The sequence below is a fragment of the Aaosphaeria arxii genome (genome assembly GCF_010015735.1).
Source record: "Aaosphaeria arxii CBS 175.79 unplaced genomic scaffold BU24scaffold_2, whole genome shotgun sequence".
Lineage (NCBI taxonomy): Eukaryota > Fungi > Ascomycota > Dothideomycetes > Pleosporales > Aaosphaeria > Aaosphaeria arxii.
The window spans coordinates 4,591,267-4,613,385 of NW_022983475.1; the positions used below are offsets into that span (position 1 = coordinate 4,591,267).

Here is a 22,119-nt window from a genome sequence, read left to right on the forward strand (position 1 = left end):
CGTAGTATGGTCCTTCTGCCCTTCCAGTGTGCCCTGTACAGTGAGATATTCCTGTAACTAATGTGATGTGACGGTGCGGCTGAGGGAGATGGAGATGCAAATGCAAGAGAATGGGTGTGGCTGGCAAACGCCTCCTCCTCCTCCTCCATGTCCATGTCCCTCCCCGCCAACCACCACAATATACCAGACACGAACCAACCAACCAACCAACCAACCAACCACCAACCACCTGCATATTCTCCCATTCCCGTGCCCCAAAGTCCGACAATCCCACCTACTCACTTCACCTCTCCATACGCACTCTCATGTACACCCATAGAATACCTCACATCACCACCTACCCACCTATTCAAATAATCAAAAAGTGCCTACTAGTCTATCCAACGCACCGACAAATACAAACAAACAAAAACAAAACCCCCCCAAAAAAATCCAATAGTAGTTTAACACCAGCCCAGTTAGGTTTCCTGTTTTCTGGTTCGCTCGACAACCACCGGACCCGGCCCGCCCGCCGCCCGCGCCCTAGTCGTTATCTCCTTCGGGACTAGCCCGGCCTACCAGTTTCTCGGCGGGGGAGCGAGACGAGGGAGTGGAGTGCCAGCGCATCGCATCGTCCGTCGAGGGGAGGACGGGACGGGTACGGGGGCGGAATTGGAGGATTCGGGGGATGTGTGTGACTTGAATTAGGGATTTACTCGAGAGATTCTTCAGCCTTGTGCGTATTTTTGTGTGGGATGGAGGGATTGGAAGGGAAATGAGTATGTGAGTGTGTGTGTGTGTGTGAGGTGAATCAATATCTCTATGGAAAAGATGGATAATTATGACAGGTCACTTTTATGTACGTATGTACTCGCACTCGCATATATGCACATACATGTGCATACATATCTAGGTTCGCATAACATTACCTGCGTGCCTACTGTGTAGATCACATCTTTTCCAATCCTGCCACGCAATGACATGTAATAGCATCCCAAATATCAATCCAATAAATCAATATAAAAAAATATAAGACATATCTACTCTGTGTTCCGTATCTTCAGAACCTAAACAAACCCACCCACCGCTCCCACACTATCACACATTATCCGAATTTCGAGTATCGCCCTCTTAGCGTCATCCTATCTGACGAATGGGGTCTCGAGATCAAGGTATGATGAAAGATACGTACGGCCGGACGTTGTGCGTTGTCGTCGATAGTGAGCGAACTGTGGGGATGCCGTGAGGTGTTGTTGTTGTGTGATTGTCCTGCGTGAAGGTTTGGGTCGTGAGTGGTTGGGGGACTGTTGAAGGGTTTGTGGGTTATTGCGTTGACATATGGAATTGGGAGTAGTCTTCGAGGAGGGAGGTGGTTATTGGTGTCTTTGTTGGGGGCAATGATGCGGGAGGTACTGGAGGTACTTGGAGTTGTGACGTATATGGGTGAGTGTGGAGTTGTGAATTAGGAAGTTTGTATTGGATAACTTGAAGGATGTGTTTGATAGATGTGAACGACGATCACGTTTGGTCATCACAGAACTCTGTACACTCCCACGTTATTAATTTAGCAAAACACTTATTCAAATCATCGTAATCCAGTTCCCGTCAAGCAACGAGACCTGCCCTCCCACCCGGAACATCTGTCTGTCTATAACTCGCATGTCCCCGTAGAAACTACAACGCACGACAATGGATGATCAATGACCAATGATGATGACAACTTTTCCCCTCCTTCATACGTGAGAAAACGAATATTGTATCAAACTCCCTTCAAAAATGATAAAACGCCGAAAACCCGTGCTGTTGGATGAATTGCCTGACAGACTATACATGTTCTGATATCTCGCTCGCTCAGTTTACCGTCTGTTCGGCTTCATCGGCCGCCTGCCCTGCGAAGGCTGGCTTCCGTATGCTCTCCGGCCCTCGGGCTTCTTGTCCCTGCTGAGGCTGGCGCCGAGGTTGATGTCTATCCTTGGTGGTCTGGGCGAAGAGTCAGTCAGGCGGGTGTTTTGAGTAGCGGGAGACTAGATACGTACGTTGAGAAGCCGAAGGATTTGGCTACCTTGACGAGGTCGAGCTTGTGCACGTCGTAGATGGTTCGCAGGCTGTGCGATGCATAGGCTTGCAGGTAGGAGCGGTAGGCGTCCTTGGCGGATTTGTTCAACTGTGGCGGGTGTTGTTAGTTGTGTTCGATCTAAGATTTGAGGATAGGGTACTTACGTAGTAGTTCTTCGCGATGAGGTTCTCCAACTGGCTCTGGATGCTATGAGATTGTTAGTGAAGAGTTCTGGAGCAAGAGTATGGGTTACGTACTTCAAGATCTTGTTGGCCGGAAGCTCGAACTCGACGAGAGGGACCCTCGCTTCTTTGAGCATCTTCAAGAAGCCGACCTCGCTGGGCAACAAGAACATGAGACTTCGTCCCTTGCCGTCCACGCCACGAGCAGTTCGTCCCACCCTGTGGAGGTAAGAGCGCGGGTCATCTGGAGGATCGTACTGTAGCACCCAGTCGACGTCTGGGATGTCGAGTCCTATACGAAAGTCAATATATGCTCCTTTTGATGTAATAGAAAACCTCTGCTATTGACATACCTCGTGCAGCAACGTCAGTGCACACCAAAATACCACTCTTTGCGTTGCAAAACTCGAAGAAAGTTGATGTTCGAGCTTGCTGCTTCATCTTTCCATGCAGCGCGAGAACTGGGAGATCAATGTAGTTCAACAGCTCGGAATAGTACGACACGGCGGCGCAACTCGAAAGGAAGCAGACGACCTTCTTCTTCTGATGTCTCCGCAGGAAGGAGAAGAGCAAACGGAATCGGGAGTCCGAATCGCAGAGAACGTAACCCTGCTCGAGTCCCTCCACGGTACTGTGCGACTTCTGCTGATCGACGTTGATGTAAAGCGGACCGGGGCGCAACGAGATGCGTGCAAGATCAGTGACCTTGGTCGTCTGTGTGGCGCTGAAAAGCATGGTCTGGCGTTCCTCGGATGGCAAGATCTTGATAATGCTCCTCATTTCGTCCTCGAATCCAACCTCCAAGATTCTGTCTGCCTCGTCGATGATCAAAGCCTTCAAGTTCTTGAAGACGAAGCCCTCGGTGTTGTGCAAGTGATCGAGGAGACGCCCGGGGGTTGCGATCAGCAGGTTCACACCCTTTGCGAGCTTCTCTGCCTCGGCCCTGCGGTTTGCACCTCCAATGCAGATTCCAAATGTTTGAGACTGGTGGTTCTCCATCAACTCGCGGGCGACACCGAAGATCTGGAGTGCGAGTTCTCGGGTGGGGGAAACGACGATAACACCGGTACCGTTACGCGGCTTGAATCGCATCGCAGAAAGCATCCTGCAAACGTTAACTTTAGACACTTAAAAGACTCCGCTCGAATACTTACTCAATAGCGGGGATCAAGAAAGCCAATGTCTTTCCGCTACCAGTCTTTGCCGCTCCGAGAACATCCTTGCCAGCTAATAGCGGTGGAATGGCCTTCCTCTGAATCTCTGTCATGTCCGTGAAGCCCATTTCCTTGATAGCGCTCAGGGTCCTCTCGTTCAAGTTCAACTCGGAGAACTTCGTGGGATCGTTAATCGAAGGCACCGACGTGGTTGTAGGGAGATCAATCGGAGGCTCTCCAGCATCCTCTTCGTTATCTTCGGCGCTATTCTCTTCAGCGACCTTAGCAACATTCGCCTCTGCCGCAATCTTCTTCAACTCCTCATTGAGTTCCTCCTCGTTCTCCTCCTCATCCTCTCCAGCCTCCTGAACGTCGTCGACGACATCTGCGACCTCAGCCTCATCGACCTTCTTTGTCCGCTTCCTGGGCTTCTCAACAGCGCCGTTGCTGGGAGCAGCGACAGCAACGGACTCCTCATCTTTCTTGCTGCCGGATTTGTGCTTGCGCTTGCGCTTCTTGTTCTCGATATCGTGGGACGCCATGTTTGCAGTGGAAGAAGAAAGTGTTGGTGTAAGGTTTGTTGAGTTGTGTAAATCCAACGAAACGGCGCTCACATTCATTCGCGAAATTCTGCGACCGACAAGAAAAAAGTTCGAGTGGAGCTACGGGTCCGGCGCGCTAGCCATGTTGGGATTAACGACATCCCCGCGTCATGCTTCGCATGTTCCGATATCCAAAACCGAGATATACGACTGACTTTCGAGGACGTTTGATATTGCATGGGTTGCGATTGGGCTGGGCTCTACGAGCTCATGGATTGTCGCTCACAGTTCATTCAGAGCCTTCCTACAACTTTTTGTCGCTCTGGTTTCAACACGCAAGGCGTCCAAGTAGAGACCCGCATATGCAAGAAATGCATTACCAAGCAATGCAACACTTCATATGCGATTATATGTATTTAAAAGGCCGTTGCCTTACCAGCATACACCTGTATATCACCTAGATACATCCATTGCTATAATCTACAATCAATCCAAACACCCATCATCCAACACCCAACCATCTCTAACATCACTTCACCATCCCAATGTCCCCCAAAATTCTCATGTACTGTACCACCCCCTCCAACCCACCACCCCCTTGACACTCCCAACCTGACATTTCACAACCAGAACAGGCGGCACAGGCTACATCGGCGGCTCCGTGCTGCACACGCTCGCGACCGCACACCCGGAATGGTCCATCACTGCGCTCCTGCGCACCGAGCCCTCGGACTTCTCGTCGAAGTACCCGGGCGTCAGGGTCGTGAGGGGGACGTATGATGATGCCGACGTTCTTGCCCGGGAGGCGGCGGGTGCGGATGTCGTTGTTCGTATGTGATACTCTTTCTTTTCTTGCTTGATGGATGGGGTAGTGGTGGGGGTGGGGGACTTTATATGGCGACGATGAGGGCGAATGGTTGATGTATTGGTGTACATGTTGAATGATTGATTGGTAATTTCTAACAACCTCGATCTGGGATACATAGACAACGGCAATTCAGACCACCTGCCCTCCCTCCAAGCCCTCCTCGCAGGGCTTCTACGACAACCGCGGGAAAAGCCAGGCGTCCTGATACACCTCTCCGGCACGGGCATCGTATCTGACTTCCTCTCTGCGACTCACCTCGGCATTTCGAACCCAAAGATATGGTCGGATATCTCGTCTCTCGACGAGATCCGCTCGCTGCCTGACATGGCGCTGCACCGTCTTACTGAGAAATTGCTGCACGAGACTGCGAAGACGGAGGGAGAGGGAGAGGGGAAAATTAGGATTGCGGTGATGTGTCCGCCGGATATATATGGGAGGGGGTTGGGGCCCGGGAAGACGAAGAGTGCGTTTGTGCCTATGTTTCTAAGGGAGGTGGGGAAGTTGGGGAGGGTGTTCTATGTTGGTGAGGGGGAGAACAGGAGGAGTTGGGTGCATGTGAATGACTTGATGAGCGTTTATCTGAGGCTCGTTGAGGAGGGCGTTAAGGAGGGGGGTGGGGTCGCTGGATGGAATGAGGAGGTAAGTTTGGTCAGATGTGGTTGGTCGTTTCATGGTTTACATTCATTGATGGGATGTGTTCTCGTGTCGACTTCGAAAGGACGTTGGGTTTTGCTGGTTACTGACGTTGCGTAGGGCTACTATTTCGCGGGTTCACAAGAGGTCTCTCACATGGAGGTTGCCAGAACTATGGGTGAGATCCTGAAGCGGCATGGTATGATTGAAAACGAAGAGCCGATTCCCATCTCTCTGGAGCAATTGGATGGGATGATTGAGCGGCACCCTATGCTTGGTCGGTACTTGTTCGCTTCCAACTCGAGAACAAAGGCGGAGCGGGCGAAGATATTGTTAGACTACAATCCTCAAGCGGCGTCGCTATTGGAAAGCATCGAGGACGACATTTTGGCGGAGATCAAGAAGGATTGAGTTGAGGTTGAAAACTTTACCATATGCTCCTCTTTGGATTTTTTAGATGTAGCTGACCGGTAGCGTTGAATTAAAGGATGTCTAAGCCTCTGCTACAATCTCGCGTATCTGTGTTATTAGCGATATTGAAGATTTGATAAAGGCCTAGACCGCAACCCATTGAGGCTCTGCATTTCGTTCAGAGGGACCATGTCCAGCTGAGACGAGGGTAGTGCAGATGGCTACCGATGTGTGTTGTTAACATTACTGTTCATCTGATCAAAAGATGCATCGAGCCGAGGCAAGCATGTACGCATCCGACGGATGGTCAACAATGGTTTGATGCGTTCTTTTGCAATGTTGAAAATGTGGCTCAACCAATCTTTGAGAAACCAGCAAAGCTGTGATTGGCTAACCCGGGAATGTGGCGTAGGGTGTTTCTGGGACGAGGTGGGACGGCGGCTGTGCATCATCGAGTGCTGTTTTGAACGGCGACGACTGAATAAGAGAAAGCGACACCTGGAGAAGAGGAGATGCACTCGAAACCCATTAAGGCGGCTTGGCGAAGGAGGGCAGTCGTCACTCAAGGTGGTTGTTGTGTGTGGTGTTCAAGGCACATACCTGGTCGACCAGGCGGGAGGTGGAGACATGATGTCGTAGCCCAAGAGACAACAAAGCGCTGTGATACGTTTCAGCGGCATAATTAACACAGCGATCCTTTTCGGTCGCACACACCGTCTCAGCATATCGCACAAGAGAGATTGCATCGAGAGAGCAGAAAGTGGAATAATAATTGTCAACACGTCGTCGTCGATTAGCACGATCACGATGCTGGACGGAACTGTAGTTAGTGAATTTTGTTCGCGCATCGAAACGATATGGCCATCAGCAGGATCAACGACGCCAACTTCTCCATTCGGGGATTGAGAGACAGAAAAGAGATCGAGGAGACGATCTTGGGAGTATTGATTGCCGCCAGGATGAGGCCAAAGGAGCGTAGTTGATAGGCCAAAGCAAAGGTGGGTAGCGTGCCCTGTCCTGTCATATCCACCCCCTGAAGGGAAGGGAAAAGGAACCGAGAGGGAACCGACCAGGACATCGATCTGTCCGAGCATGAATCTCCGAAGGGCATCCTGTCCGACCCAGAACTTGGCCCTGCAAGAGCCTATGAATATTATCAAGGTATGATGATGTTATTGTTTGAATAACACTGCTCGTACAGACAAGCGGGGAGACCGATGAGGTGGAGTGAGTTGAGGGCGAGACATATGTCGCGGTTGTTCTAATGCAGGTGTTTACAACCCCTCAGCCACCGCCAGACAACGCACGCGACGAAGAGGATAGCAGAGCAAAACCTAAAATTGAGGGTCTAGACTGACCAAATGGAGATGGAATGGGGAAGAGGAAGAGTGCGCTGCTGTTCGTGTTGCGTTGCGGACAGTGCACCCAGCTGAAGAGTGAAGTTTGGCAATGTGCCCCAAAAAGCCTGTTAGAGAGTAGTAACTTGACTTGACTCCCCAATCTCTCACCCTTGCCAAATGTAGCGTTTACAGGTCCACTAAGGACCTTAAGGGGGGGGGGCACTTGAGGGCACTTGGGAGGAGATGAGCGAGTCGAAGTGGAAGATGGCATGAGCAATGACGCATCTGATGCACCACTCCCTGTCCATTTCTGCTTGTATTCCACCATCCATGATCCACCACCCTTCCCGTTTCTACGCCTACGCCAACGCCTACATCGCCTATGTACTATGCCTACTACGCCTACGCAACCATCCAGAAAAGCCAAAGCTCCTTGTTTTTTCTCTTTTGCCCGAAATCTTATTTGACCGATTGAGGCTGCTCTTGTTTGTTGGCTGTTCTCTTGTCTCCACGTCTTTTGTAACTTTCTACTTCTCCACCTCAGGGTAGTCGTACTTGACTTGTACCTCACCCTTTCTTTTCTTTAATTAATCAATCACACACACATAATCATCACACAAGAGGAGAATCGCGAGCGTGTTTTGCCCACCATGGCGCTCATCGAGCTCCTTTTCAAGCGAGTAAGTATGCCCCACACGGCTCTCCCTCAGGTTCACATGTGTTCGCGTTGCGCGCTCGTATCGCAGTGCGTACGGGCGCATCGAACTTCACCTTTGCGACCGACCTCATATTAATATTATATCGCAGCAAGAGGGTCAACCGGGCTCAAACAGAGACACGCCCGAATCCAATTCGGCTTCCAGTCTCGTCTCTACCCTCGTACCTAACATCATCATCGCCGCCATATTCGTATCCCTCTTCTTGATCTTCCGTCGCAAGTTCAAGCGCGTCTACGCTCCTCGTACCTACGTCAACAGCTTGGGAGACCAGTACGTCTTCCGCGCAATTCGCATAAAGTCCACATGATTCTGACACTGACACAACCTCAGGCGCCAAACTCCTGCACCAAGCGATGGATTCTTTGGCTGGATCACCGATTTCCGTCGCATTCCTGACGCCTACATCCTGGACCATTCCTCCATCGATGGCTACCTCTTTGTGCGCTACTTCAAACTCATGGTCATTATCAGCTTGCTCGGCTGTCTGATCACCTGGCCAATCCTGTTCCCCATCAACGCTACTGTAAGAACGACCCCTCTCCAGATTGAATTGGTATTGTACCTAACACAATAAAGGGTGGTGCTGGCAATAAGCAACTCGACCTTCTTTCCATGAGCAATGTCAGTGATGCGCATGTCACCCGCTACTACGCCCATGCATTAGTCTCATGCGTTTTCCTAGGTGAGCCAGCTCCGTCGCTCTGACGTATTAGTCTCAAAGGCTATACACTAACCCCGCCAAGGCCTCGTCATGATCATCATTGCCCGTGAGTCGTTCTACACTGTCAACATCCGCCAGGCCTACCGACGCTCGCCATGGGGTGCCAGCCGAATCTCGTCGAGGACCATCCTCTTCACCAGCGTGCCCAAGACCATCGGCCAGAACACTCTTTTTGAGATGTTCCCCGGTGTTAAGCACGCATGGGTCGCATCCAACTGCAAGGAATTGGAGAAACTGGTCGAGGACAGGGACGACACTGCCCTGAAGCTCGAAAACGCCGAAGTCCAGCTCTCGCGTGATGCCAACCAGAACCGCCTCAAGGCTGCCAAGGGCAAGAAGGCCTACCAGGGCGAGGAGACGGAAGGCGGAGCTAGGTGGTTGAACCCCAAGGACCGCCCCACGCACAAGTTGAAGTTTCTCATCGGAAAGAAGGTTGATACCATTGAGTATGGCCGACAGCACCTCGCGGAACTGATTCCTAAGATCGAGGCGGAGCAGGACAAGCACTGGAACGGCCAGGGCGATCTGGTCGGCGGTGTCTTCTTGACCTTCGACACCCAGAAGCACGCTCAGGATGCATGGCAATTGATGCAACACAGGAAGACCAAGCCCAACTCGAAGATGCAGGCCCGCCAGCTCGGTGTGATGCCTTCGGAGGTCGTCTGGGGAAATCTTCGCATTGGTGTTCCAGAGCACTGGGCCAGATGGCTAGCTGCCACCGCCTTCGTCACTGTCACCATCATCTTCTTCGCCATCCCAGGTAAGTTCCATTTCTCCACGGAGACATAGTCAGAACAGATACTAACTCGTGCCAGTCGCCTTTGTCGGTGCCGTGTCCCAGATCAACTACCTGACAGCGCGATTCCCATGGCTTCGCTGGATCAACGAAATCCCCAGCTGGATTCTCGGTGTCGTCACTGGTCTTCTTCCCGTAGTGATGCTCGCCGTCTTGATGGCTCTTGTTCCGATAGTATTCAGAAGTGAGTTCATTCAGCATCGTGACACGCTTCACGTCCCCTCGAGTCCAACTAACGTGCCGTGCAGTTCTTGCCAAGCTCGCTGGCTGGGTCACTCGCTCCCAGATCGAATTGCAGACGCAATCGTGGTACTTTGCCTTCCAGGTCATCCAGGTCTTCCTCGTCACGACCTGCGCCGGAGCCGTGACGACCGTCATTGACAGCGTGCTCGCCAACCCAGGGTCCGTCATCAAATTGCTTTCCGAGAACCTGCCCAAGGCATCCAACTTCTACATCAACTACTTCATCCTGTTCGGTCTGTCGGCGTTCGGCGGGACGCTCCTCAACATCGGCGGCTTCGTCACCGTCGTCCTCCTCGGCCGCATCCTGCCCGGCAAGACGCCCCGCAAGGTGTTCCAGAAGCTCACCAAGTTCGCGGGCCCGGCCTGGGGCTCGGAGTTCCCCAAGTGGCTCAACTTGGGCGTCATCGCGCTCAGCTACTCGTGCATCGCACCGCTAGTGCTCGGCTTCGCCGCAGTCGGCCTCTCCCTCATCTACCTCGCCTTCCGCTACAACTTCCTCTTCACCTACGAGACGGACATCGACACTAGGGGTGCGTCCTACCAGCGGGGTCTCCAGCAGCTCACGACGGGCGTGTACCTCGCCCAGGGCTGCCTGATCGGCCTATTCGCCATCGCAGTGGCCTCCAGCCGCGCCGCCATCGGGCCCCTCGTCATCGAGGTCGTCCTTCTCGCCTGCACCATCCTCTTCCACCTCACCCTCCGCCAGTCCCTCAAGCACCACGAAGCCCGCCTCGCCTACGCCGACCCCTCCACCTCGCACGACATCCCACCCACCACTAACCTCGAAAACGGCCTCCCACAAGACGACCCCTCCGCTGAAAAGCGCGGCGTGCAACCCACGACCCCCTCCAACGTCCCCATCCCCAAACCCTCCCGCCTCCCCCTCTTCATCCAAAACATCATCAACCCGGCCCAGAACTCCGTCTCCAACCTCTCCGCCCACCTCGACCCCTTCTACCACTCCGCGCAGACGCCGCTGGACCCCGAGCTCGCCCGCCGCGCCTACTTCAATCCCGCCATCACGTCCCCGACGCCCGTCGTCTGGATCGTGCGCGACGAGATGGGCATTTCGGCCCGCGAGATCGCCGACACCAAGAAGGTGGTGCCGAGCCTCGTGATCACGGACGAACAGGCGACGTTCAACGAGAAGAACAAGGTTGAGTGGAGTGGGGTGGAGACGGGCAAGGCGAGGGAGGCCCCTGTTTATGAGGACAATGTGCTGTATTAGTCCTGTGCTTCGGACTTCCTTCCCTTCGCTCGACATGATCACTTCAGTCGATCAATTCAAATGTGGCGAGGCGAAGCGAAGCGTGCCTTCCCAGTCGTTCCTCCTTTTACTAAACCAAACCAAACCGATCGCCCATTTTTGATACCAAACAAATTTATATACCTCCTCCCCCGTCACCAGACCCCTTGACGTAGTTACCCTTACTTAATTACCAAAAAAAACCGAACTTGAGATGCTTACACGGTACACGGTTTTTACCTTGCAACACAAATAATACATACCTTAATTAATCAATCAATCGAATCAAATGAAATGAATGAATGAATGAACGATAGCCTCACTTGCACGTGATTGTACACACACACACACACACACACATGCCTACTGATGTCCAAAAGCAAACACAAAATTTCCCCCCAGATGTCCCTTGGAACCAAACAAAACGACTTCACGTAACCCCAACCCCAACCCTCCCCTGCGGCACAAAATACCAAGTCAGGGTAACTCGGGACCAATGCTTTCTGATCAGTCACCTTCACTCCCGATTGTTTTTTTTTTGGGGGGGGTCTTTTGTTGCAATGGTCATGTATGCCATGCTTTCTCATCACGGGCGTGGGGTACACTTTTCTCGAGACAATATATATATATATATCGTCGTTTCGTCTTTGTCATTATCTAACCCCCTAACACCCCTGAGAACTTTTCGTCAACCACCACAAAAACCACACCCGCCAACGTTCAGTAGGTGGGTGAGTGGGTGGGTATATGAGAGTGGAGATAGGACAGGACACACAGTTGTACGGAGTAGTAGTAGTAGAATATATTTTCATTTTCATTTCAGCCCTCACTCATATGACTCGCTCGCTCGTGTCGCGTCCCCCATCCGTCCCCGTCTTATCGAGGGTCGTTGTTAACCTATATCTCCCTTTCTGGCTCCCCACCCACTTCATTCGATACAATAGATTTGATGCATCCAGCCGAGAAGCAGTGTTCTCGCTGCCCATAATTTTGTTACTTTTCCCCTCTACCGACACTGACAAACGATGAATCTACTCGTTCCGCCCGCCCATCCAACCCTGCCGTGCGCGCATCCGACCGACCAACCTCCCTCCCTCCCTCCCATGCAAGGAAAAAGCCAAGAAAAAATCCGAGAAAATGAAATGTGAAAAATAGAAAAAACTGGTGAGGTATCATTCCCTGTTCATAAACGCCGTCCCGGTGTATATATGTATGCCGATGCCACCCACGCATCTCGCAAGAAAACGCCGGCTAACCAAAAAAAAATTTCAAAATCCCGAACTGTGGCCGCCGCCTTTTTTGGGCCCACCAATATCATGGCGCCTCGTAGGAAAACCGCCGTCGAGATGTATCTGTGGAGCCTTCCAGAGGTGATATGGGAGAGAGGAGCGTGTCTTCCGCCTCCATGAATCGTCCATCCCGAGGCGCACGAGCGCTGGGAGGCTGGAAGAAGGTATCGTTGGCATCCAGCAAGACTCCATCTAGAGGCGTGCGCGGTGAAGTTGGTGATATGCTTGGAGGCGGCATTCTTCTCCTATGCGCGTTGACAAGCGCTATGTCGTCTGCAGAGAGTGGCGGGGGTCTATGCGGCGCTTCGTCAACCACGGGCGAGACCGCTGTAGGACTGTTCGGATCGGTGCCGTTGTATATTCGCTCGCGGACCATCATCGTTTCCTTTTCCGAAAGTTGACGCCCGCCAGCCTCTTGCGTCGTAGGAATGTCGCCCTCCATTTCGAAGATTTGACGTTCTGTGTTGGCGACCTCGGCGGCTGGAATTGACGAAGGACTGGCAGCGTCAGGATCTCGCTTCTCGTCCCCAGCCAGCTCAGGTCGGATGAATTCCGCGGGCAACTCTGCCTTGGGAAACACATTTGAGCCCTCTTCCTTGTCGGTCGGGGACGATGGATCTTCATCCTGTTTCTCAGACGGCCTGGGTTTTGATACCGCTTCCGCCTGTGCAGCAGCATATTGGGCCTTCACCTCGGCCAATCTCCTCTTCTGTCGCCTCCGCCAGAAGAACCATAAGACGCCGCAAAGTACAAGCGCCAGGGCAAACCCTCCTCCTACCGCAATTCCGATGATTGCGTTGTTGCTGAGGCCAGGTTTGGGGTCCGCAATGGGCGCTCCGAACATATCTTGCGGGTACGATGGGGATATTATGGGCACGATCTGCTTGTTCTCGCCAAACACCCAGTTGCACTGGGAGATGGAGAAGTTTTGGCGCTCCCAGTCCACTATCAAGTATGCTTCCTGGAGAAACGTCCTGCCAAAAACAAACTGGTTCTCTTTCTGTGCCCGTCGTATTGGGAAGTATTTTTGCGCCTGTGTCAGTCCTCGAAAGGGCGGGGACGCCGTCAAGTCGAAGGCTGCATAGGGGAGTGTGATGTCAACCGTCGCATTGCTCATGGATTTTTGACCCAGACTAAATGTCACATTGGGATTGTCGGCGAGTAATGTCTGATGCAAAAGATCGTCCACCAAGTAGAGTTTGGTGTCGTTGTCGAATTTGAGACCGAAACTCTCTTCGAAAGCGTCGCAAATCTTTGGTGGTAACCAGATCTCGGCAACTGTTGAATCAATGTACATTGTGAATTGATCCTGTACCATTATGTTTACGTTGCTCTTGGTCGCGCTATTGACTGTGATGTCCGTCACACCGACCACAATGTCGCGTTCATTGTCGGGCGCAAACAAAAAGGTCAAGTCGTTCGGGATGAACCTAGATGCGTCGTATCCACCAAGTGTTAGACTTCCGAGCACTTCAGCGAGATCTATCGTGTTTATTAGCTCCCATCCCATGTGGTACAGGACGCCATGCCGTTCGTGCACTTACGATACTTGGACCCAGCCGTATAGCCAAACGACACGCTAGGAATGGCCTTCTGCTTGAACAGGGAAGTCATATAGCTCGCCGCCGGGTCTGTGAAGGCCGAGAAGTTTGTCGGCTTCGGATTGACGCCGATGTGTCCAAGCCAAAAGTTCTCCGTAACCAGCGTGCCGACCGTCGAGTTCTTGACCGTGGGACCATCCTCGCCAGGGAACCCCGTGCCCACCTCGTCGAAACCGTATTGCCCATTGCCGACCAGACCTAAGTTTTTCTCCGTCCACAACTGATAGAACCCCCTCTCGTCCCAGGATTCAGACTGCGTAATGTTGAAAGTGTAGCCCCGGCCTTCGTAACAGGCATCATCGGTAGTTTCCACCTCTTTTTGGGTCTTGGGATCCGTCTCGTTCACGATGCACGCGGTGGAATGGATCGCCCAGGTCTGCTGGGAGGCGGTAGAGACGAGGGCGCGCAGAAATTGAGGCGGATTCCCCACGCGGATGCCAAAGGTGGACCATGAACCATCTATGCCACCCCAGAATTGATCAGGTTCGACGGAGACGGGGCCCTGAGGAAGATCATCTTTTTCGCTTCGAGATACGATTGCGGGTGCGGGTGCGGGTGCGTGTACGTCTGTGGCTGCGTGGCAGGGCTGGAGGATGGTGGAGAAGAGGAGCAGGGCGAAAGAGAGTGAGCAGAAGAGTGAGACGGTGGAGGCCGGGGCGTAGGCACAGCGACGAGATGTGAGGCTGCGCATCGCTAGGAGGGAAGTCGCAGAAGGGCACGAGCGGCGAGCTCGACCATCACATGAGGCAATCAGAAGAGCCCTAGTGGACGCGCTGATGGCATTGTCGGTCGCGTGCGACAGCCGTAATGGGTGCGAACCAGTGTGAGGGACTAAGGAAGAAGGCGGAGGAGAGAAAGAGGAAGAGGATAGGAGGAGGAGGAGGAGGAGGAGGAACAGGAGGTAAAGGAAGAAGGCAGCAGTAGACAGGCAGGCATGGAGTTGATTAGATTAGGTTGGAAGTGGAGAGGGAGGAGAGTGGGTGGAGTGGAGTGGAGTACGAATTAGGTACGAGAACCACCACGACCACCTACGAGTACAATAGACTCGTAGAGTAACCACCTACCAAAGGTTGCTAAGCTAAGTTAACTAACTAGGTACGGTACATAGTCATCTAGGTAGTGGATAGGCCATGGGCCATGGCATGAGGCATGGGTATGGGTATGGGCATGGGTTATGGGTAACCTGTAAGGGTAAGACTACTGTGTAAGGACCCGTCAGGGTAACTCGTAAGGATGAGGGCAAAGGCAGGGACAAGCAGGGAAAAAAGATGAACAAGCAGGGAGTAGTAGTGAGGGAGGGAACATCAACAAGGGAGGGAGCCATAGAGGGAACCAGAGGGAACCATAGACGCGGACTGGGATGATCTGATGATTCTTTTGATTATTGCAGTACTCCGTATAGATGATGGGATGTGAGGGGGGGGGTGGGGGAGGGAGAATGGTCTGGTCTAGGTCGTGTCATCTAGGACGCCTGTCTGTTCCCGTCCACCCATCTATTCACTATCTATCTGTTGAACGGATTGAATGGATGATTGGATGATTGAATGAAATCTGGGGTCAAGAATTGAACCCTGCCGAGGATAGTGGACCATGTAAATGAATCCTCTTGGATAATAGTAATGTTCCGATATGGTGAACATCTACGGAGGAATGGTGAATATGAAAAAGTACATGTCAACACTGAAAGTATAAACTGTTAGTTAGTTAGGTACTCTGTAGGTACCGAACATCATTATTGTGAGTACTTTGTACTCTGTACTCTGGATACGATTGGGTAAGGGATACGGAAGAGGCACTTTCAAAATACAGGAATTGTCTGCCAGGTGGTTAGTAATGAAAAGTATACAGTAGGTACTTGTAGGTACTGTGTACTCACCCCCTTGACCCAAACTCTCGCCAATCCGACGCCTCCATCTCCTCATCCATCGCCAATCGCCCACCCATAGACCAAGCCCAAGTACTTACTCCATTGTACCGTACCAATCCGGACTAGCTCTTCCGTCCCTCCTTCTTTCTGATCTTCTTTCCTCCTTCATGGACGTTCCGTGATGCATCTTGACTCTTGAACCATCACCATTCTCTTTCATTCTCAGAATCGTATTCATCATCATCATCAACATCGAGATCAGCATCATTCGTCATCATTTAGCCACGCTTCACTCGCATCCGAACCGCCTCTCACCATCTCTCTCTTCCATTCTGCCTGCCGCCCGCCCCGAAGCCATTACCCGGACATTCTTCCGTCATATTACCTCTGCCCGCCCCCATGTACACAGTATGGATAGAATACAACCTGATGAACACACTCTGCACCTATCACTGCGACTATGTTCCTGTCCACCGCCCGTTTCAGATGCATCCATCGGCCACATGATGCGATGAATATTCTAGACTTATCTTCCATGCTTTATGATTTCCAACGTGGTCAGACTTACCGAGTCCTCCATACCCTCCCATGGCTTGCGCCTTCTCTCGATACCTCCTACTAGCAGGACATATCCACTTAAAGCAGGGCCAACGGCGCCCTTCAACATCATCACCGATTCCTTTCTCCACCTCACTTTTTCACAGTACAACACACCCCCCTCTCCACCTCCACCTCCACCTCCACCTCCACAAATTCGCATGCACCCGCTGTGGCTTGTAGGAACCCGTAACGCATCATCGCTACGGCCTACGGAGCGAGCGCCATCGTGTCTTCAACCAGACTAAATCACTTGCATCCATGTACTTGGTATGAAAGTACTGGACTGCACTGGACTGCATTGGACTGTAGTCACTGCACCTGGGTACACTAACAAACCCATCCACACATCGATGCACACCTCGCTAGACAGTCAAGACAATTAACCTGCATATGGGGACTGGAATGCCGCAGATCTGCACACATCAAAACCTTCGAGCAGCCATCCATCCGCCATCCCGGACTCTCGCCTACTCGCGCTGGGTCTAGGGAAATATTCAAAGTTTTATCTCCTACGAATGATCAGCCTCGGCTGGTGGCGTCTCACTCACTCAAGTTTTCCATCATCTTTGGACGCCTCATCTCGCAGCATGCCGTTCCTTCATGTACCTGCAACCCGTGCCATATACACAGTACTCCTTCAATGTCCATGATGACCCCACCAAAGGAGCAACCGCTCGCAAATTGCGGGCCGCTTCTCCTGCCCCATCATCTGCCGCCCTTGCAATGCATGAACAACAACCGGAATCAATAAAACAATTCAGATCCAGTGTTGGACAGAGGAGACACGAACCATTGTGTGCGTTGTGTCCCTTGAGCAGAGAATAGCTTTGTGCGTGTTTGCCTCGATCCTTTGTGGACATCTAGCTGCATGGGGGCAGAAACAATACTGTCTACAGCTCTAAGAAGATATAGCATCGTAGTACCGATACCCAGCCGTGCAACCCGACAGCCAGACAAGCTCAATATACTTCTCGGACTTGGTGCCACTTGGGCCTCGGCGCCGATGCGCATGAACACAACCTAGCTCATCCTCCTGTACCTCCTCCCGGAGCGTGGAGAGAACCATTCCGGCCTGCAAATTGCCTACCAACCTTACCAACCCCTTTCCCCCATGTCCCATATGCTTCTCAATCTTCGTTTCCCTCGTTGCGGGTCGCGTCCACTCTGCCTCATGCTTTCTAAAGTATCTACGAGCTCGTAGACACGACAAGTCCAGAGCATGTTTAGGCTTCATCTACTCGTGCTTTATGCCCTGCTTTTCTGTGTACAGGCACACGGTGCCTACCGTGGTCGCAGTAAGTTATCAGATTGCCTTTTCGAAATCCCACCCCGTTCGCGTATCGCGCGGGACCTAACATCAAGCCATCACGCCCAGGCTTGCCTTATTCGAACAACTCTCTTTCAACAACAACCATTGCAATCTCTGGAATCGCTGCCATAAATTCCACCAGTCTGGCATTGAACTCGACCAGTTCTTCTGCAACCGTCAAATGGTCGACAACATCATTTGGTACGGGCCCTCGCGCTACGGGACACAATGGACTCTCTGAGCCAACCGCATCGCCGTCCGCCGTTCAATCAGCTTCAAGATGGAACACCACAACGAACGACACAGCAACCATCACGGCAGCGTGTACCATCAATGTACCCAATGCTAACATCAATTGGTGGTATGCCGCTACTTATGCATTTCCGACGGTCAGTATCTCCCTTTCACATGTTCTGTCGTTCATCCAAGTCACATCCTGACGCACGATTCAGGCAAAGCTGTTCTCAATCCATGGGAACTACTCCAGAGGATCGGGCTACATGTCAGTGATTCCTAATACCGAGAGATTCGACCCTGCGAGTGCTTTATCAGAAGTCGGGTGGGTTGAGGTACTCACCTATGACCCTGATTGGGACGTCGCGTGGACCTACTACGAGCAGTATACGGTGAAACCGACAGCAGCCACTACATCGGTTGTTTCCAGGCTCAAACATCCAGCTCCCACCAGCGACATCATCGCTCAGCAAGATGTATTCGACCTTTTCTCGTTTCAAGACCCACCTCCTGCGACTATTCCTATTGCTGTCGCCCAACAGACAGCTTTCGTTGCGTGAGTTGCCCCGATCATGTGACAACTCGGTTTTGATCGATCGCCCATCCATGTGCAAATCGCGCTAGGATCAAAGTGCTAACATAATGCAGAACATCGGCCACTCCAGTCTTGTACTTTTCAGCTTACGAGATTGAGAATGCTGTATCGACTATAGGATCCGATGGTTCCATCAGCAGCATCACTTCTACCAAGACTGTTGAGCTAGATGTTCCCTACGCCTACTCGTATGGCCTGAAGGGGATTGAGAGTTCAGCTACTACTACAGCGGCCTTACCAAGCGACTTCCTGCAACAGATCCCTGAGTCGGCATGTGAGCCAGGCCAGTTACAAGCCGTCATTACGGTACTCGTTGTCGTGGACCTGTATCTACAGCAAGCGCCTCTCGCAAACCCATTCATTGTCCATGTTGAATCGTCCGTCTTGGGCTTCGAAGAGCCACTTCCCACCCGTGTTAATGTACTAGATACTGGAAGTTCGCGGGCTCCTCCTATCACATTGGAAATTCCCTTAGTCATGCATACTGCTGATGGATTCGGTACGGCAACGAATGACGATATCATGATACCAAATGTGGGTGAAACGCCGCCTGCAACGACTCTTTCCAATGACAATCAACATGCCGTAGGGAGTCCAGGACAGGGACCCAATGTTCCCGAGCCGACCACGAGAACTGTGGGAACGATAGGTGGCACTCCCGTCATCATCGACCCGTCCTCACAGGTGGTTGTTGGCACTAGAACATTATCACCGGGAGCACCAGCAATCACTGTTGGAGGAGTGCCTGTCTCTTTGGTGCCATCCGGTACCGCTATCGTTGTTGGAGGTACCACATCTGGTCTACCCAACGTTGTGGTGCCTACCGCGCAGCCACGCCCTCCGCCGATCATAACAATCGGTCGATCGACGCTGACTCCTAATGCTGCGACACAGTTCTTCATTGCACCGGGGCAAACATTGACGCCAGGGGGAACGGCAACTGTAGACGGAACGGTAGTGAGTCTTGGACCATCTGCATCGTTCATTGTCATCGGCCAATCGACCCAGGTCATTCCGACTGTTGCACCAATTATTACTGCCAGACCTGAAATCGTCATCGGTGGATCAACTTGGACAGCAGATACCGGCTCTACGTTCATCGTGTCTGGACAAACGCTCGTACCTGGCCGAGCAATCACCGTGGGTGGGACGACGATATCCCTCGACCCTGCCGCCTCGTTCGTTGTCGTCAATGGCCAAACCTCGACTGTACAGCTCGGCCAGGCTCTGCACACTCCTCCGCCGGAATTCGTTGTGGGCGGATCAACCGTTACAGGAAATGATGGTTCAACCTTCGTTATCGATGGCCAGACCTTGATTCCTGGAAACACCATCACCGTCAGCGGGACCACAATATATCTTCACTCCTCTGGAAACTTCGTCGTCGTCAACGGCGCAACGACCACGTTCACAAACGCTGCGGCCGCCCACATCACCCCTCCCCCACTGACAATCGGAAAGGGCGTCTTCTCTGCCCTACCCGGCGACGGCACCACATATGTCATCGGAGGCTCGACACTAACCCCCGGCGGCGTGATAACCGTAGCCGGGACCACGATCTCCCTCGCAGCCGGTGCCACAGCCATAGTCATCAATGGTCAAACCACCTTCCTCGCCCCACAAACCCGCGGTCCCATCACCAATCCACCCATCCTAACCATTGGCTCCAAGACCTACACCGCCGCACCGGGAACAGGCACGACCTTCATCATCTCCGGCCAGACGCTTACACCAGGTGGAACCATCCTGGTGGACGGCACGACGATCAGTCTCGCGCCAGGAGCGACAGAGCTCATATACGGCATCTCGGGGAGCAGCACCACGACCATGCTATTCCCAGCTACTACTACGCAAGGCGGATTAAGCACCACGGGCACCCAGGCCGAGGCTGGGGCGACGGGGTCGAATGGCGGCGCTACGGCTACGAGCAAGCCTGGTGCGGGCTCTGGATTGAGGGTCCCTCGATCCTGGGCATGTCTGGCTTCGCTGTTTGTCGGTATCCTTGGCTTTACATGAAATGACGTAATATCATGTTCAGTACACGCACTGGATGAACACGATGTCTATCCACACTCTCTGGGTATCTGGCGCCATCAGTATATGGCCAAGCCAAGCTCAACCAGAGCGCATCTGTCCACACTGCAATAGCCATTCCAGTACACGCGAGGAGTCTAGTGGATATCAACTCGAACTCATTTGGCGGGGTTAAATATGCAATCCCACGGCTGCAAATGCACACTCCCCAGGACCAGACCTACGTTCTTCATTGACAGGCTCCCGTGAGCCGCCCTCGCCATTCTTGGCATGGCTTGCAATTGGTCATACATCACGAATCCAATGAGTCTGCCATGCTGCATCAAAATATTTCCATTTCCGGCGTTCACTTTGGGAGGTATAAAAACGGTAGGCGGCATACGGTCTTCGGGTGGCAAAATCAGGCGTTTCGGTTCCTGGACCTAGGAATCAAACATGAGCTGGAGGTAATTTCGATTCCATGGACTTTCGATAAGGCGTCACATATCTAATCATAATGAAACCATTCAAGAACACACCACCCTCCCACACACACACAAAGTTTCGAAAAAAAAAACCATATTCAATTCCACCCCCTGAGCCCTTGAATCTCGATATAAACATGACACCCACCCATCAACTCCTCCTCCTCCCCTTCAAAACCACACAATCCCCACCGCCCAACAAACCACCTCACCTCACCCCTTCCATCTCCCTCCCGCTCTCCTCTCCCCTCCTCTCCCTCCTCCCCTCCAAAACCCTCACCCCCCAAACCCAACCACACCCCGCAACCACAACCCCCTGCCCCACACAAACCACCCACCCCATCACCCTCGCCGCGCCCGCAACCGCACACATGCCCCCCGCCCACTCCGCCCTCGCGCCCACCTCCCCAGCGCCGAAATCCCGCGTCAAAACCTCCAGCCCGCAGACCCACTGCTCCGCCGTGTAAGGGCCCGCGATCGTGGATTGGTAGTGCGTGGCGATGATGGTACGCCAGGCGAGGGGCGCGGAGGACACTTGGATGTATGTTGAGAGGGCGAGGAGGAGGGCGAGGGAGAGGGTTTGGATGAGGAGGTTTAGGAGGGTTCGTGAGGGCCGCGGTGGTGGTGGTGGTGAGGCGCTGTAGGGGGGAGGGGAGGGAGCGGTTATGGGGGAGTAGGTGTGCGTGTACGTCGTTGATGTCGATGTGAACGTTAGGCGTCGAGTTATGCTGGACTGGTTTAAGGGGTCAGCGTGAATCTTGTCAGTTCAGTTCAGTTCACTCCCGTCCATCACCTTTCCCTCCATTCCCCCTTTTCACACAACACCCACAGCACCCTCATCCCCAATCAACCAACCAACCAACCTAAACAACCAACCCAAACATCAAAAGAGAAAATCACACATACCTTCCCTCCCATCCCTTCCCTTCCACCCCTTACCCTCCACGCCCACCCCATCCCAACCACACCCCCCAGCACCCCCAGCACCCCAACGGCCAGCCCCGCCCCCGTAACCACCCCCCTCGTCCTCGCATCCACCTGAACGAAACAATTACTCGCACACTCTATCCCTGTCCCTCCCCCTCCTCCTGGGCCCTTAGCCGTTGGCGTGCTCGCAAGCCAGAAGTACACTGCGTCGGGCCGCATGTGTGCGGCGAGTTTGTAGGCGGGGAGGGCGGCGAGGGGGATCTGGGCGAGGGAGAGGAGGGTGAGGAGAAAAGGGGGGAGGGGAGGGAG

At 52.9% G+C, this 22,119-nt stretch overlaps 6 protein-coding genes across 6 annotated transcripts; 3 read left to right on the forward strand and 3 right to left on the reverse strand.

Moving 5' to 3' along the window:
- Positions 1-1,501: 1,501 nt before the first annotated feature.
- BU24DRAFT_419731 (DEAD-domain-containing protein) lies at positions 1,502-3,976 on the reverse strand. Its single transcript, XM_033527290.1, has 6 exons — positions 3,372-3,976; positions 2,571-3,322; positions 2,293-2,509; positions 2,200-2,242; positions 2,016-2,143; positions 1,502-1,959 (listed from the first exon to the last, which is right to left on the reverse strand). The coding sequence occupies exons 1-6, from the start codon at positions 3,911-3,913 to the stop codon at positions 1,836-1,838; spliced, it is 1,806 nt and encodes a 601-aa protein (XP_033388493.1). The 5' UTR covers positions 3,914-3,976; the 3' UTR covers positions 1,502-1,835.
- Positions 3,977-4,458: 482 nt separating this feature from the next.
- BU24DRAFT_431682 (NAD(P)-binding protein) lies at positions 4,459-5,825 on the forward strand (the record flags this gene model as incomplete). The annotated part of the gene is made up of 4 exons (XM_033529882.1): positions 4,459-4,478; positions 4,544-4,743; positions 4,900-5,420; positions 5,535-5,825. 4 exons carry the CDS (start codon positions 4,459-4,461, stop codon positions 5,823-5,825), a joined length of 1,032 nt encoding a protein of 343 aa, XP_033388494.1.
- A 1,704-nt stretch (positions 5,826-7,529) lies between these two features.
- On the forward strand, positions 7,530-11,182 carry BU24DRAFT_365987 (DUF221-domain-containing protein). The gene is made up of 7 exons (XM_033524295.1): positions 7,530-7,845; positions 7,973-8,154; positions 8,215-8,407; positions 8,461-8,566; positions 8,628-9,365; positions 9,421-9,585; positions 9,650-11,182. Exons 1-7 carry the CDS (start codon positions 7,816-7,818, stop codon positions 10,870-10,872), a joined length of 2,637 nt encoding a protein of 878 aa, XP_033388495.1. The 5' UTR covers positions 7,530-7,815; the 3' UTR covers positions 10,873-11,182.
- Positions 11,183-12,204: 1,022 nt separating this feature from the next.
- BU24DRAFT_342977 (acid protease) lies at positions 12,205-14,471 on the reverse strand (the record flags this gene model as incomplete). Its single annotated transcript, XM_033523343.1, has 2 exons — positions 12,205-13,661; positions 13,724-14,471. 2 exons carry the CDS (start codon positions 14,469-14,471, stop codon positions 12,205-12,207), a joined length of 2,205 nt encoding a protein of 734 aa, XP_033388496.1.
- A 2,816-nt stretch (positions 14,472-17,287) lies between these two features.
- On the forward strand, positions 17,288-19,390 carry BU24DRAFT_134530 (uncharacterized protein). Its single transcript, XM_033521054.1, has 5 exons — positions 17,288-17,542; positions 17,623-17,945; positions 18,009-18,346; positions 18,439-18,919; positions 18,975-19,390. The coding sequence occupies exons 1-5, from the start codon at positions 17,467-17,469 to the stop codon at positions 19,032-19,034; spliced, it is 1,278 nt and encodes a 425-aa protein (XP_033388497.1). The 5' UTR covers positions 17,288-17,466; the 3' UTR covers positions 19,035-19,390.
- Positions 19,391-21,540: 2,150 nt separating this feature from the next.
- On the reverse strand, positions 21,541-22,119 carry BU24DRAFT_134534 (uncharacterized protein). Its single transcript, XM_033521055.1, has one exon. It carries the CDS (start codon positions 22,027-22,029, stop codon positions 21,730-21,732), a length of 300 nt encoding a protein of 99 aa, XP_033388498.1. The 5' UTR covers positions 22,030-22,119; the 3' UTR covers positions 21,541-21,729.